Genomic DNA, 16,177 nt, shown 5'->3' on the forward strand with positions numbered 1-16,177 from the left:
AACTGATTCACACAGGCGAGCAACCAGACAGACCGACAAGGGAATAAGATGACAAAAACAGAAACACACATCAGAGACAGGCCAAATTACGAGCAGACAGACAGACAGATTGACAGACAGACACATAGACAGACAGAAAGGGACTCCGCCCACCCCTGACGATGAGCTGGCTCTGGTGCTCGACGGCAGCGGCCTCGTTGCGGGCGATGCAGGTGTAGTTGCCGTTGTGGTCGGGCGACAGGTTGGAGATGCGCAGCGAGCTGGTGAACTCGATGTTGTCGATGGTGACGCCCAGGCTGGCCGGGATGGGCCGTCCGTCCTTCTGCCAGGTGATGTCCAGGGGCTGGTCGCCCGACATGACCACGCACGGGATGAAGACGCGCTGGCCGATGGAGAAGCGCTGGAAGGCGAAGGGCTGGATGTATGGCGGGACTGCGGGCGGAGGGGAGAGCAGGGACAGGAGGAAGGGAGGGGGAAGGCGTCAGAGTCGGGGATTTCATCGCCGACGAGGTTCGTCTCCAAGTTGTTTTTCTCTCCTCCGAGTTGATTTCATTCGACACATCAATCCTGTTTTTTTTTTACTGGTAAAATGAACACAATAGCTCTTTGGTTGCACTTTACGTTTGAGGACTCAGACTGTCTTTTGATGACTTATCCCCTGTCTGTCTGGTAGGAGAAGTGAAAAATATAAATATCTGAAGACTATGAAAAGGACAGATACAGATGTGTGAGATCTTTCTAAGGCAGATTCACTGAGGTCTCCTCTCTGGACAATCTCTATCCATCCAGCCAGTCATCTCTCTGAGAACCCAGTGAGTTAAAATAACATTGAAATAAGCAGCACTCGAGCCGCTGATTTAATTCACAACAAAGTGGGGATAATGGACTCCTGGGATGCCCCAAGACGCCGCAGAATTTTAAGCATGAGCAGAGCAAATTAACTAACACACTCGCAGAGCGAAGTGCTGCTTTAGATCATGTGCTTCGCTCTCTATGCCCCCCCCCCTTACCCCCGCGCCTTCTCCAGACATACACACACACACACCATGCGTGCGCACACAGACACCATGGAAATGTCTTTAGCAGGGGACTGCATCATTCATGACACGGGAGAGGAGAGGAGATGAGGCGCCGTGGGAAAGCACTTGTTAGCACTCACATTATGATTCTAACGAGGTAAGCTCAATCACTATGGGTAATGTAATATCAGCAACACTAATGCATTCTTTATTAGTTACTCTAATGCATTCTAACTAGAGAATGTCACGCATGGGGATGAACAACGGAAGGGAAGAGTTTCCACATCAATTACTTTTCTACCACTTCTCGTCTATTGGTAAGGCGTGGTCTGTGACGTCACTTCCTGTTTATGTGTGGTCACGTCTGGTTTGTGTGTGTGTATGTGTGTGGACCATGCTGCTCGTTACCTTTGACGCTAACGTGGACGCTCTGGGAGTCCATCTTGTTGGGCTGGACCATGACTTTACAGTTGTACTCGCCCTCGTCCACCTGCTGAACGTTGGAGAGCTTCAGCGTGCCGTTGTTCTCGAATGCCCGCTGCCGGTGGTTGAACGGGAGCAGGGCCGAGTTCTTGTACCATTTGATGGAGTAGTAAGGGTAGCCGATGACGCGGCAGTGCACGTAGGCATCCCGCCCGGCGATAGCCGTGAGGTTTTTCATTGGACGGATGCTGGCACGGCCTAAAATGACAGAGAGGGAGAGAGAGCTCTCTATAAACACATTTATGGGGGGGAGGGACTGTGACATCACAGTTACGTGTAGTAGTGACTGTTGACACCACAAGAAAAATAAAACGTTGTTTTTTTCTTTTTGTTTACCACAGGACCTCATGGTTGAGTCTGAAGAGAGGGCTGTGAAATCACGACCAGATTATAGACAAGAGTCGACTGACAGCTGAAAGACAGAACTGTTTTAGTGGCCAACATTCACACCAGATTGTCAGAATTACAGTAGAACTCATATAGAGCTTAGTTTAGGAGACGAGAATTGGAAGATAAATCTATCACTGGCCTAGAGACACTGTACATAAAATACAATACAGTACACTCTGAATAAAAAGTCCTATAGTGTAAAAGACTTATTTGCACTATGCTGCGCAATAGCACCTATAAAGAGAAAGTGGTCAGTCAGTCAGTCAGTCAGTCAGTCAGTCAGTCAGTCAGTCAGTAGGTGAATGGAATGTTTCAGCAATCTGTATGAAGAGAGACAGTTTAGATTCAGCTACACAGTGAGAAACACAGGCACACAGACAGAGAAAGAGAGAGAAATAGAAATAGCAATAGAACAGTATTAGAACACAAAGGGCATAGTATCAAGACACAAAAAGCTGTGTGAGAGAGAGAGAGAGAGAGAGGGGAGAAAGAGAGAGAGGAGAAAGAGAGAGAGAGATCATCTCACAACTGAGCTTCACACAAAGATTTAATAACACACAGCATGGAAAAATGAAAGGCAGATGAAAGCAATGGAGTACAAAGCCTTGAACTGAAATAGAAGGAGTAGAAAAGAAAAAAAAGAAGAAAAGAAAGTCAGACACAGACGGAGAGAACCTTGGGTATCTGGAAGGCACTTGGGGAAGGGATGAACCGAGGTCGACAGAAACGCATGCAGGCGCAGTAAATAAATAAACAAAAAACACAAGTGAGTTGTATAACAATGTTTGTGGTTTTTGTTGTTGTTTTTGTTTTGGAGGAGCTGATCTGACAAGCACCTCTTACGTTTATTCGAGCCTGGTGGTAGACGCCCCCGGCCGAGTTGCTGCAGGTGCAGCGGTACACGCCACCGTCCTGCACCTGGGTGTGGCTGACGTTCAGCTGGCTGACCACGTGGCCCTCGTGGCTCTCGTAGTGGCCCAGGTGGTGGTGGCTGTCCTTGATGACCGGGTCGTCGTCCAGGGACCAGGTGCAGGTGGGCGGGGGCGTGCCTTTCACGTTGCACACCAGGAAGACGGGCTCATTGGGGTTGACCACCTTCTCGCTGAAGGAGGACAGGATCTTGGGGGTGCCGTCTATAGAAGGGGGGGGCGGGGGGGGGGGGGGGCAGAAGAGAGAGATGGGGGCATCGGGAAAAGGGTAAGATGGACTGAAGTGCTGACTGGAAGACATCATTGAGATTGCTGCCGTCCACATTCCCTTGTGGAGAGTAGCGAGCCTTTATAAGTCCAGACAGCTCAGATATATTAAAACGCTGCCGTCCAATACGAGTGAATCGCAGTGAATAGCGTGCATGACTACTCATCTTGATGGGCTGTTTTTTTCCATACGTCTCTCTTTCATATTTGCTTACTGCAAAAAATGTATCAATAGACTAAATACAAGTTTTGACATCCTTCACGATGAAACATTGCTTTTAGCCACATACTGTATAGGACAGCACTGTACCCCCGTCGCTAAGAGCTGCACATTGACTGATTCTCTTCTCGGACGTGGTCTGAGCCAGATGAAAAACAGCTCTATTTTCAGAGGCAGCAGAGTGCCCTTTGAACGCCTGCCTGCTGCTGCTCTCTGATAACCCCAGCATGCTCTACATCATTATAGATTATCAATATCCTCTTTATACAGTTCCCCGGCCAGGGGAGGCAGTTGCCCGAGCAACCGGGCTCAGGTGAGCCAATCGGGAGCGGGTGGGGCCGAGGCTAATAGCGGCAGGGCTCATTGACGCACGGGGCCCCCTGATCAATCGGCACCGCACATCTGTTTGTGCCAAGTCACAGTGAACGCTAGCACGCACGCGCGCACACACACACGCGCACGATGTACTGTATACACACACATAGTACACTAGTACACACACAAACACACGTATGGTAAAGATATTCACACTTGTGGATGTGTACTGAGAACACACACACATGTACATACAGTACAGTATATTGTACATACAGTACGTGTATTGTGTCACACACCTTTCACCAGGTGCAACATACAGTAGCCGCGCAAACAGCATTCATCATATCTCGCCTCTCTCTCTCCCTTTCTCTCTCTCTCTCTCACCCTCTAAGATGACCTGGACAAAGTCCTGGGCGGACATCTTGCCCTTCCTGGCGAAGCACTGGTAGGCGCCGCCATCGCTCTTAGCCATGCCCTCCATGATCAGGTTCTCCCGGTTGATCCCGGTGATGCGCACGTTGTTCCCGGGGTAGATGATCTCTCCGTTGCGGTACCAGGACAGCTCACAGTCGTCGGAGCCGCTCACGCTGCAGGACAGCGACACCTTGCTACCCACGCTGCCTTTCACCTTGCGTGGACTGACCACCGCCTTCAAAGGCTCTGGAGACAGGTGTGTGTTAGGAGACAGGTGTGTGTTAGGAAAGTGAGCATGTGAGAAGCGTGTGCACTTCAAAGTCTGCGAAACAGATACTGTCAGTTGGAGCAGCAACTGCAGTGGGGGATTCCAGAAAGCGGGTTTGGTGAAAACTCTGAGTTTGCTGACTCTGAGATCCAATTCCATTCAATTCAATCTCAAGGTTAGAAAACCTTTCACTAAACCCCCTTTCTGGAATACCCCCCTTTCAGGAATACCCCTCATGTGTGTCACCGGCCCACAAACAAAGGAGACAAATAAAAATAATTGAAAAAGAGACCCTAGTCTCTCAGTGGGACTCCTTACATAAAAACAATGGTAAAGTAAAAAAGGAAACTCAGTTTGGACTCACGTTTGACCAGGAGCTGGCCCATGACCTCGGCATTGCCGTAGCTATTCCACACCTCGCACACGTAGGTGCCGGCGTCGGAGGGCTGGGCGCTTTCGATCACCAGGCCGGTGATGGTCTGGCGGAGTCTGCTGTCAGTCTCCAGTGGGCTGTTGTCCTTCAGCCAGCGGTACTTGGGCATGGGGTAGCCCAACGCCTTACAGGGCAGCTCCACGCGCTGAGAGGCCAGGACCTCACGCTGGTCAAAGCCATCCAGGATACCTGGCTCAGAGTTGGTAGGGTCTGACGGGGGGGGGGGGGGGGGGGGGGTGGTACGTGTGTGAGTATATATGTGTGTCTCACGAAGAAACTGTATCACTGTTTCCACTTCATCACAGTGCAAAGGAAAGGAATTTGACGGGTATGGAGGGGTATGGCAGGGTAGGGTATAGTGGTTATAATACATATTGTGATAGATACTCTACATAATTTACTGACATTTTTAAAATACAGCTGAAAATACAACTCGCTCCCTGGAAGTGACATTTTGAATCCATTTAAAACATGAATTATATATCTATGACTGAATTATATCCTTCATTTTATATATCTATATATATTCATGTGGGGGAGGGGTATGGCAGGGTATAGAGGGGTATGGCAAGGTATGGAGGGGTATGGAGGAGTATGGAGGGGTATGGCAGGGTTTGGAGGGGTATGGAGAGGTATGGAGGGGTATGGAGGGGTATGGCAGGGTTTGGAGGGGTATGGAGGGGTATGGACGGGTATGGCAGGGTATAGAGGGGTATGGAGGGGTATGGAGGGGTATGGCAGGGTATAGAGGGGTATGGAGGTGTATGGCAGGGTATGGAGAGGTATGGAGGGGTATGGAGAGGTATGGAGGTGTATGGCAGGGTATGGAGGGGTATGGTGGGGTATAGCAAGATATGTAAGGCACCGCTGACCTGACACGAAAAGACGGGCGCTGTTACTCTGCCGGGTTTCTCCAGTGTAGCGATGCCGTGTGGTGCAACGATAGTTATTCAAGCCATCCTCAAGCAGAACATCCAGAATATACAAGGCTCCTGTGGATGTGATGAGATACCTTTGTCCTGGAATAGTGGAAAAGAGAGAACGAGAGGAAGAGGCAGAAGGGTTATTCAAATGTTACTATTGGATGTCAGACATTCAATAGTTCTCCTACTACTACTACTAGTAGTAGTAGTAGTAGTAGGAGAACTTTAATGATCCCCGGGGGGAAATTGCACAAGAAGCTGTAAACAGAGAAAGCACTACCACATCCTTATAGCATTTACAGGATGACTTTTGCCAATAGAGATAAGCTCTACTGGGTATCACAGCATGATCAGTAGGCTAGCGAGACCTTTGAAGTCAGGTAGCCTACCCATTTGACCCCTGTCCTCACTGGTCCCAGTAAGCTATAGCTAACACCAACTAGTGAACAGATCCTCTCCAGGTGTCACAGCCGGTTCCGTCTGGGAGGTAATATCATGCTAATTCCAGGGATCAAGGCAGACTGAGTGGGGTTGTCAGCATCCATAAGGAATGATACCTTCCTCTGGAGATCATATGCATGCCGTATCCCCGCGGGAACTGATTGATGTCAAAACTGATCGAAAAAGCAATTTGCAGGAGATTGTCCTCCCCGTGTTGTGGTGAGCATGCTAAGGCAGAGGGAGCTTAGCAAGCATTTAGGGCCCCCAGCCTCTACTGTTGGGGACAGCAGTGCCAGTTAAAATCAGCCAGGCCCACTGACAGAGAAGAAAGGAAGGTGCCTTTAGATAAAGCCTGAGGAAAATTCCCTGCGCAAAAATAGGCTACGGAGAACCTCCCAAGTCTAATACAGACGTGTACTTCAGTTTCAATGTCAATATGGCAAAGGATTAGATACCGGTAAAGGTTTCAGTCGCATAATGTTTATGAATTATGTGGATATTGCCCAAAATATTAATATTACACATGAAAAAAGGAAATGTCAGTGTTTGCTAAACTAATATCTATCCTGCTATCTTTAATATTACATGGAATCTAGCCATTTCTAAATTCTGCAAACAAAGGGAGAAATACAGTACAAGGAGAGAAAAACATGCAAATAATCTGAGCATCTCTTATATCCAATTCAATATAATATCAAATGTTTATTCAAATAAATGGGCAATCAACCTTGTAGCATAATATAAAAGAATTATGCATATGGATCGAGGCGAGAGAGGGAAAAAGTATGCAGCTATTGTAAGCATTGACCTAGTTAGAACAGCACCAGAGTCCACGGATCTCATATCCTGCAGGGGTTTCATCTCTCGTTTAAATGCTGCTGTGAGAGACAGACAATCCATAGAGAGAGGGGGGAGTGTGTGCGTGTGTGTGTGTGCGTGTGCGTGTGCGTGTGTGTGTGTGTGTGTGTGTGCGTGTATGTGTTTATCAGTGGGAGTGGATCTTTCCTGAGATGCTGTATCACACCATTTCTCCTTTCTTTTCTTGCCAAATTCTTTCTGCAAAAAATACATAAATTCAGTTTGGCAGAGAGAATCATCGTCTCAAAAAGCCATTCATATGCTTCATCCAACCTTTGCTCCTTCCATTATACAAACATGCCCCATTCATTGTGCATTCAATATGAAAGCAAATGACTGTGAATGCAGAGGTATACAGCTTATATGATGTCCCCAACCATAGGGCCTAGAGCAGAGCTGTCTACGTAGCCTTTCCTTATTTTTTTTCTCCCTCTGAGTTCTCCATTTTGATTATGTACTGGTTCTCTGAAACCTCACTGTGGAATCCATCTTGAGCAAGACAAAATGCTATTTCCCTCTAGCCGCCGTGTGTGCAACTGCAATTTTCTCTCTGAGCACCTCCATGCTCCTCTGGTGCCTTTTAAGATGTCAGGCCTCTGTTATTGTGTTGTGACAGACAGGGGAGTGGGGAGAGGGGAGGCTAAAGAAGCGCAGTGGGCTAAACCCACTGCAGGAAAATCGAAACAACAGGACGGGTATCGTGTTCTCCTCCTCTGCCCTTTCTGTGATTGCCTCGGTGTCGCTTTCATTGCGCTTTACTTTGCCAACCGCACAAGTCATTGCCAGCATAGAACTGGAGTATTATCAGTATTGATATTGTTCAGTTCTGCAGTATTTATGTGTAAACATAGTGTAAAAAAATAAAATAATACTTGAACCCGATACTCAAGCCAACAACCTTAATGTTTGTAACAGGGATTCTTTTACATTGACCGGAAAGGTAGCATACTACTGTAGGTGCTCTGCGTTGTTGTGAGTTGAGCAGCCTACCGCACATTTCCTCACCTTGCTAGTGTGAAGGAGCTCTCCGTTCTCCAGACACACACTTAATCTAATCCCCCTCACTTTGCCGGGAACTGAATCTAATATCTCCCGCCGACTCTCATACTTAGCATGTTAAATAAGGCGCGACATATAGATGAGATGGAGACTATCTTCCTCTCTTAAAGGGGAAGTCTGGAGAAAGTACAACAGCTTCTCTGTTTGGTGACTCAGGCAGCGAGAGACCCAGTTCTAGGGACACCAGAGACACAGAGATGATGGATGGAGTTGTTCTTGGCTACAGGCTATGTGGTAACTCCTCTGGCCCAATTATGTTTGTGTAAAGCCAGCCTTCCTACTAAAACACAGATGAATGATTCTATTTGTAGGCTATATCCACCACTAATGTATGGGGGGAAACCTGTCACAAAATGTACAGTAGCATGGAAGCAGAAATAGACACCTTTTATGCTAAAGCTAAAGGCCAATATGTTTATAAATCCTAAAATAGAATGTCGCTGTCAGGCGGAAACCTTGTATCTCCAAAATAGCAAAAAAAAACATTCCAATTTCTGTTTTTGAGCAAAATCACATACAGTGAGATGAGCTGTTTAGAATACATTTAATTGGTCCCAGGGCTGGGAAGTGTTCAGAGGTTGTAAAGGATAGTCTCAGCTTTCAATTGATGTAAAAAATTAAACAAAAAAAAAAAAGTTCAAAAAAATCACCAAGATGGACATACAGTATGAGGTTTCCGCCCGTCAGCGCCGAAAAATCAAGAGGATATATCAAGAGGAAAGCTGTGAGAAATAGCCAGCTAGGCCTTTGAGATTAGTATGAATATGGATTGTTGTTCCTCGGCCTCAGCTCCCTCCGGTGGGTGATGATGTCAGCATTGCTGTAATTGGTGGCTGCTGGGGGGGTCAACAAGGTGTGTTGCCTCATGCAGCCCATCTGATCTGATCTCTAATCTGGTCTGAATGCGGCCAGGTCACCGAGTGACCTCACTGGGGAGCTCACGGGGTCTGCGCCTCGAAGCGTCGCTGGCTGGCCACATGGATCTCACATGGTCTGTGGTCTACCACGCATCCAGAAATCTCTCCCCTTGGAGAACATGTTGTATACTCTCATCTTTGACTCATCTGAGCCACAGCCGGAGTGGAGGTAGAGCAGGTCGTCCAATGATCGTAGGGTCGGCGGTTCGAATCCCGCCTCCTCCTGTCCATATGTGGAAGTGTCCTTGGGCAAGACACTGAACCCCAAATTGCTCCCAATGAGCAGGCTAACACCTTGCATGGCAGCTGCCGTGTGTGTGTGTGTGTGAATGTATGTGTGAATGGGTGAATGAGAGGCCATTGTAAAGCAGTTTGGACAAAAGCGCTATACGTATAAGTGCAGTCCATTTACCGTTTGACAACATACCGTATTTTAACACTCACCTTAGAGAACATACAGTACAGTATTTTAACTTCCCCATGTATGTTCTCCCCTTAGAGAACATACATAATGTATACTCTCCCCTTAGAGAACATACATACTGTATACTCTCCCCTTAGAGAACATACATACTGTATACTCTCACCTTAGAGAACATACTTTTAACTCTCCCCTTAGAGAACATACTTTTAACTCTCCCCTTAGAGAACATACTTTTAACTCTCACCTTAGAGAAGATACTGTATTTTAACTCTCCCCTTAGAGAACATACTGTATTTTAACTCTCACCTTTGAGAACATGTATTTGAGTTTGCAGAAGTAAGAATTAGCACTGGCATACAGTATGAGAGTTACATGTATTAGCTTTCATTCAAGGCTTTAGAATATTCAACCCTTGCTGGCTTCTATTCTTCCTCAACCATCTCTCTATTCCTCTTTTGTCCTCCCTCTTTCTCCCCAGTAAGCCTCTCCCCAGTTGTGCAGAGTGTGTCCAGAATACTAAGAGCAGGGTAACAGTGGCTAGCTGTGTCTGTTCTCTGGAGAGAAACCCAGCAGGCACACACGACCACAGACCCTCCTTGTGTTCTAAACTCAAACGCCCCTAGAGAAATGAACCAGTGTAAGGTGAGTGAATGTTTACTATGAAGGTATACAGTGTGAGCAGGTTAGGGAGGAAGCCATCTTGTTTAGAGAGGGACCCCTCCCCCCCTTACCTGCAAGGTCAATAAAAAAAAACTCATCCTATCTCTTCCACTACACAGAGCCCACACAAGCGACAGCCGGTGCACGGCGAACTGGCGGGTCGGCCAGTGAACGCTCCGCGGAGCGTCAGTAATGAATGTGTGTAAGGGTGGTGATGCATGTCGCCATTTCCTCACCTCGGCTTCCACTTCTCTCCTTTGTGCCACATCAGAACACCACTTAAGGCCACAGCTCCTTTGATCCGGGCCTCATCCCTGATCCGGGCAAATATTCTCTAAATTGGAGTCATCTTAGAGACGTAATTTGACAACTTTTGGTTATTAGCGTGTAGCCTGAAGCATCTGATGTTTGCTGTGACTGGTGTTATTCACTCCAGTGTAAATTAAAGACGCATTTTGATTCCTTATAAATCATTCAGGTGGGTTGTTATCCATGCAAAAAATGTCAGACTGCCATGAGACGAACAATGCATATTTGATAGACAAAATCATACGAGTGAAATATGTCATATTAATAAATCATGTAGACATTACCCTTTTTCCAAAGAGACATGGAGTACAGTACCTACTTTTTGGTTTTGATTCAGTTGCTTATTTCGAATCTGTTATTCAGTCAATAAACTAAAATTAGAATTAGTCCATCAACAAAACAAAAGCTCGATGTGCCTAGCACACTTTACTGTAGCCTGAAATACCTCTTGACATAGCATACAGTGCAAATTGATATTAAACCACTTATGTTACAGAAGCTCTAATTCTCACTACAGCAGGTAATACAATTATTACATTTCATCAAGATTCATTACATATACATCCCAGTGGACTGCTGCAGATTTCAACCTTGTTGATTTACTCTCTACAGATTGAGTGACAGATTAAAATCTATGAAAATCATAGTTTGAATATTTCTGTGTGAGTGCAGTATTCTAGCATTGTAATGCTACAGTATATTTTTGTGAAAATATTTGCTGATGAAATTAAGTACAGTATTAGCAGCACAGGCATCTCAGAAAACTAAGGTGAAAGGTAGGCTATAGGCAATCAATTAGCTAGCATGTTGCATATAGCCGAACAATAATTCACCTGAATTAGCCATTTACCATTTTAAGATTTACCATTTTTGCCTCTTTCGCCAATAAATGAACAAATGCCTAATCCTATCCAGGCTCTTCATGTTAGTAATACCAGTGAGCCTGATCTAGAAACACAAGGCCTATGTAAGAGATTATTGGGCTACTATAGACCCATCAAAGCTATGAGTGGGGCTCCAGACGGCCTAGCCTTGGGGACCTTCTCTCCTCAGCTAGCTCTTATAAACACACAGCCTGGAGCCTGGAAAGCCAGCTAGCTACTGTACCTGCATGCATAATTAATCATCCCTCCTCCTCGCTCCCACATTCCATGTGCTCCATGGTGTGGAGGAGTTCTCCAGCCGCGACCGTGCTAACCGTGCTCTCCATGCCCTGCGCACCGCATAATTAGGGCTGCTATTGTCCCCGCCAACTCCCGTCCTGATGAGAGGTATTCCAAATTCTCCTTCCTCCTGCGTCTGTGGCCACAGGGAATCTGCGATATGTGTACCCCACAAGCCAAGGTCAGGTCTTACTACAGAATAGACTCCCATAGCGAGCTAGCTAGCTACTTAGCATTTCAATCTAAGGTTGATTAGTTGAGTAGCTGCTAGTGTGGACTGGGCAATCTTGTGACTGTTGTTTATCAATGTGTCTCCTAAGGGCCGGGTAGAGAAGCAGGCTTGGCTAATGTTATTATTAACAGAGAGGTATATGGACAAAGAAAACCAACAATGGACAACCATAGGTCCTACCAGAGATCTACTACATTGGTCAGTAGCTGCAGGAAGTGAAGAGGACAGAAAACACAAAAACACGCATTGTTTTTGTAGACTTGACACAGACACAAACGATGAGAGGTCATGCACCACAGGTTAGTAGTACACAGTGGATGTTAAAATGGCACAGCCTTAAACATGGCCTCCCCATGTCCCCATGTGATCTCCTGTGTTCTATAATGATGCATTAATCTGCCTTCTCTCTTTATGGACTGCTACTAAACATCTCCACAGCATAGCTGGAGACCTTCTCGCCCCTTAATGTATATTTGACTACATGGACACTTTGCCAACAGATAGTAAAACGAGTGATTAAATTTTGCACTGTCTTTTCCCCATCGTCCTTCCAGCCAGTTGATGTGGGCTCAGGACTAAATCATATGCCATGTGGAGCAGTCTGCCATCATAACCTCATTATTGCAGCAGCTTAACAACAGCAATTAACACATTTCTATCAGACTAGACTAATTTGTGAATTTCATTCCCTCGTTCCAGTCTCAACAAGTGAGAGAGAGAGAGAGAAAGAGAGAGAGACAGACAGACAGAGAGAGGGGGGAGGGAGAAAACGAGACTGACAGAATGACAGTAGGACTATTCTCCACTGAGCTACTGGCAACACTAAATCCATATCTGGAAAGCTGTTGAAATTGCTTATGGTAATTGAGGTTATTGTAAGGCTGGATGAAACTTTAATGAAATTTCTATTTCAATAATTTGTTTTTCGAATGATGCACATTTCCCCAAATTCTTCCCTCAGGCCATCAATGTTGCTCGCTATCTCCAACTCCCAAGATGAGATGCCACTCCCGAATGTCTCCCAGATGTATGGAAAATGTTACATCAAAATCATGTCATACCTTTTCTACGGTGCCTCCATCTTGGTTCTGTTAGGGATACAGATACAGACCTGTGTCAGTAACAGAAACCAGACTCCATCTTGTCAACAGCAAAGAGTCCATTATCCTCCCTGGTCTCTCCTCCTCCCCCCTCTCTCTCTCCCTTTGTCTGAGTGAGTTGATACGTGGACTTAAGGATATTAGGATAGAGGGATCTCAACCCCATTGTCTACATCGCCCTTGCGCAGACGCGCGTGAGTGATAGGCGAAAGTATGAGGCTGGACACTGAGTCCGAGGCCCTGGCTTTTAATAGGGTCTGTTCCCAGTAATTACGCTGACACAATTTGATCAGTGCAGGCTAACTATCTTCATCTGAGGGAGATCAGGGGAAATTAACGCTGATGTAATAAGTACCATTTGTCACTATTAAGACGGAGGTGTTGACAGCTGCTGTCGTTGTCAGGGCAACTGTTGCCTCTCCCTCGCATCTAGCTCCCGGCCTCCTAAATAATCTATTCGTACTGTATACAGTGTGCAGTAGAAACACACGCACACACACACAAAGAACAGTGTACAATACACATGCACAGACACAGGCAGGCACAAATGTAGAAAAATGCACGTACTGTACAACACTGAACACACAAACACACATACAATACACACACACAAACACACATACGATACACACACAAACACACACAAACACATTTTCTCTTAACAGCATCCTGACTTTGCTGCAGAGTTCTGTGAGTCAGTCAGTGATTGAAAACTGCTGTGTGCCACCTTAGCTGCACTGCTTCAACACTGGGGGGTGTAGTCGGAGCAACACAATGCCCTGACCAAAATCAACACACACACGTACACACACACACAAACCACCAGACCTGACATATCCACCCACAGCCGCAACAATACAATCGATCCACACACTCTGGCATCAGATAACTCTGCGGTATCAAGCTGTGGGTCAATCGCCTACAATACACAGCACAATATCCAGTATTTTCGAATCCATGTAAACAAATACAGTGCAGAAAACAGCCAGTCTACAGTCCGCACTAAGCTAAAGAGCTGTCCGCTTGAGAGAGAGAGAAGCATAAACTGCTGGTGATAAATACATCAATCGATCAAGGCAGAAAGAAAAAAAACATGCAATCAAAAGTATTGACAACGTCTGTCATAAATTATGCACGGCACGCTGAGAGAGGGAGCATACAGCTATTGATGTGTGCCCTTTTAAAAGCTCACAGAAAAGACTAGCATTATCATTCTGCCTACAATGAGAGTAGCGTACAGCGAAAACAATACGGGAAAATGATGAGACAATGATAATGGTACGTGAATATTGGATCCCATATTGTGTAATGTGTGTGTGACCTCTTCCGTAGCGCTGTACAGGTATAGGTATGTAAAGTATGTCATGTCTATTTGAAAACTTTACATAGGTATGTCAATGTATTGTAACACAAGTCTTCTTCTCTATCTGACCTACTTAACAACTTGAAATAGCCCATTTATTCATAAAATGTCCCACTTCTGAAACACTTGCCCAAAAGCAACATTTTGTCATATCTGCGATCTGATACTAAACACCAAAAAAAAACATAAATTTTCTGATAGAAGCTTGTGCCCTTTCCAGATGATGACTCAAATGAAAAGAGGCAAAGACCTACTGCAGCACACACACACACACACACACACACACACACGCGACACGCCCTGAGGCCTTTAATTTACCAGAGGAAAGAGGGAGAGAGAGAGAGAGAGAGAGAGACAGAGAGAGAGAGAGAGAGAGAGAGAGATACAGACAGAGAGAGAGACTAAGCCAGTAAGTTAAAGGAAAAGATTAAATGACAAAGATACTGTGGAGAGAGAGAGAGAGAGAGAGAGAGAGAGAGAGAGAGAGAGAGAGAGAAAAGATAAGAAAAAGAGGGAATCGGTCAAGCTTCAGTAATTAAATAACACACATGGCTTGATGAGACCAGCGCTGGTTAAACACTACTGTACCTGCAGCCTTGGGCAGGTCCATCTAAGGGCTTTGCCTCCGTCTGACTGGCTCTGGCTAAGCTCTGCTCTCAAACTCTTGATGGCAGTCATATACTGTACCTATCAACCTCATAATGAGGATGTTTGTTATACACTTTGGAAATGAATTTCTCAAAAAGATTAAGCTGTGTTTACTTGTAATATACTGTAGGTATCAATGACGTGTTCATTCTCTCATGTTATGAATGTGTTGAAGGTCAGGAATCTTGGTGCAGAAAAGCTCTATCATGCCTTAGCCATTGTCTTCTACACCTCTTGGGGAACCCCTCAATGCACACACACACACACACACACACACTCACACACACCGCTGCCGAGACCCCTTTCCAGCAGACTGCCCTTCGTCCATCAAGACCACTCACAAGGATAGTTAATGTTGTCCGCCTGCTCGAAAATATCCTTGACGATGGCCGCTTGTTTCGAGGGGAGGAAACATGGGACGGGAAAAAAAGTCACTAAAGATTCCTGTCATGTCATGTTGTCTCCGGGTGACATAAAAGCCTGTGACGTGTGACATTAACCAAAGGTCACATGTGGACTCATTCAGCGGCCGCCCTGACGGCTAGACTCTCTGTGATTCGCTACCGACCAATCAGGCGAGCAGGATGGAAGCTAAACAGAGAGTCATACTGAAAGCTTCATGACTCCATCTTAACTTTCTGTGCATATGATAGCATGGTTTGAGGAAAGCAAAAAATGGTGGATTTGAGCTGTGCAAGGAGTAGTAGGCTGATGAGGATGTTTAGAAGTGTTAGTTAGATGTGTTAGAGGGGAGAATATGGATCATTAAGGGGACTAGTAGCCTGTTATAGTGGAACTGCGTGTGTGTGTGCAAGTCTGTCTTGTCTTCTTGCCTGTTTGTCTGTCCTATCTGCCTGCATGTCTGGCCTCACCTCTCCCTGCATCTGCCTGCCTACCCCCCCCCCCGCCCCCACACACACACACACACACACACACTGCCTCCCCTTGTCCATCCCCGTCTCCGGCCTGGACAGACACCCTCCTCTCTCCTCAGTCTATCCCTTTAGAGAGTGCTACAGGGACTGCGGAGGAGGGGGAGGGGGGGGGGGGGGGGGGGGCTGGCGCTCGGTATGCACCCCGGGCCACGTGGCCCAACAATGGGCTCATTTCAACCTCAATTTCCCCTGAAATGAATGGGCGCCCGCCCCGGTGCACGCTGCATGCCTTTTAATTGGCTAGAGTTAGATTCAAGCCATTAAACCACTGATGTCTACACGTCGCCGCGCCGCCCATTGGCGCCCTTCGCTTTTTTTTTCTTTTTTTTTCCCCTCTTCCTCTTCCCGCGGCTGCCAGAACATAAACGCCTTATCTCCCAGCCACACCAACCCGCCAGCACACG

General features: G+C 46.3%; 1 protein-coding gene across 1 annotated transcript in view; it reads right to left on the reverse strand.

The window, feature by feature from the left end:
• dscamb (Down syndrome cell adhesion molecule b) overlaps positions 1-16,177 on the reverse strand; it is a gene marked incomplete at both ends in the record, with an annotated part of 134,654 nt that overhangs the window by 53,540 nt on the left and 64,937 nt on the right. Inside the window, 6 exon segments of the mRNA XM_084447812.1 lie at positions 154-432; positions 1,428-1,700; positions 2,729-3,025; positions 4,011-4,286; positions 4,673-4,951; positions 5,614-5,760. Of these exon segments, the coding sequence (XP_084303938.1) occupies positions 154-432; positions 1,428-1,700; positions 2,729-3,025; positions 4,011-4,286; positions 4,673-4,951; positions 5,614-5,760 (1,551 nt within the window).

Source organism: Borostomias antarcticus (genome assembly GCF_949987555.1).
Source record: "Borostomias antarcticus genome assembly, chromosome: 1".
Taxonomy (NCBI): Eukaryota; Metazoa; Chordata; class Actinopteri; order Stomiiformes; family Stomiidae; genus Borostomias; species Borostomias antarcticus.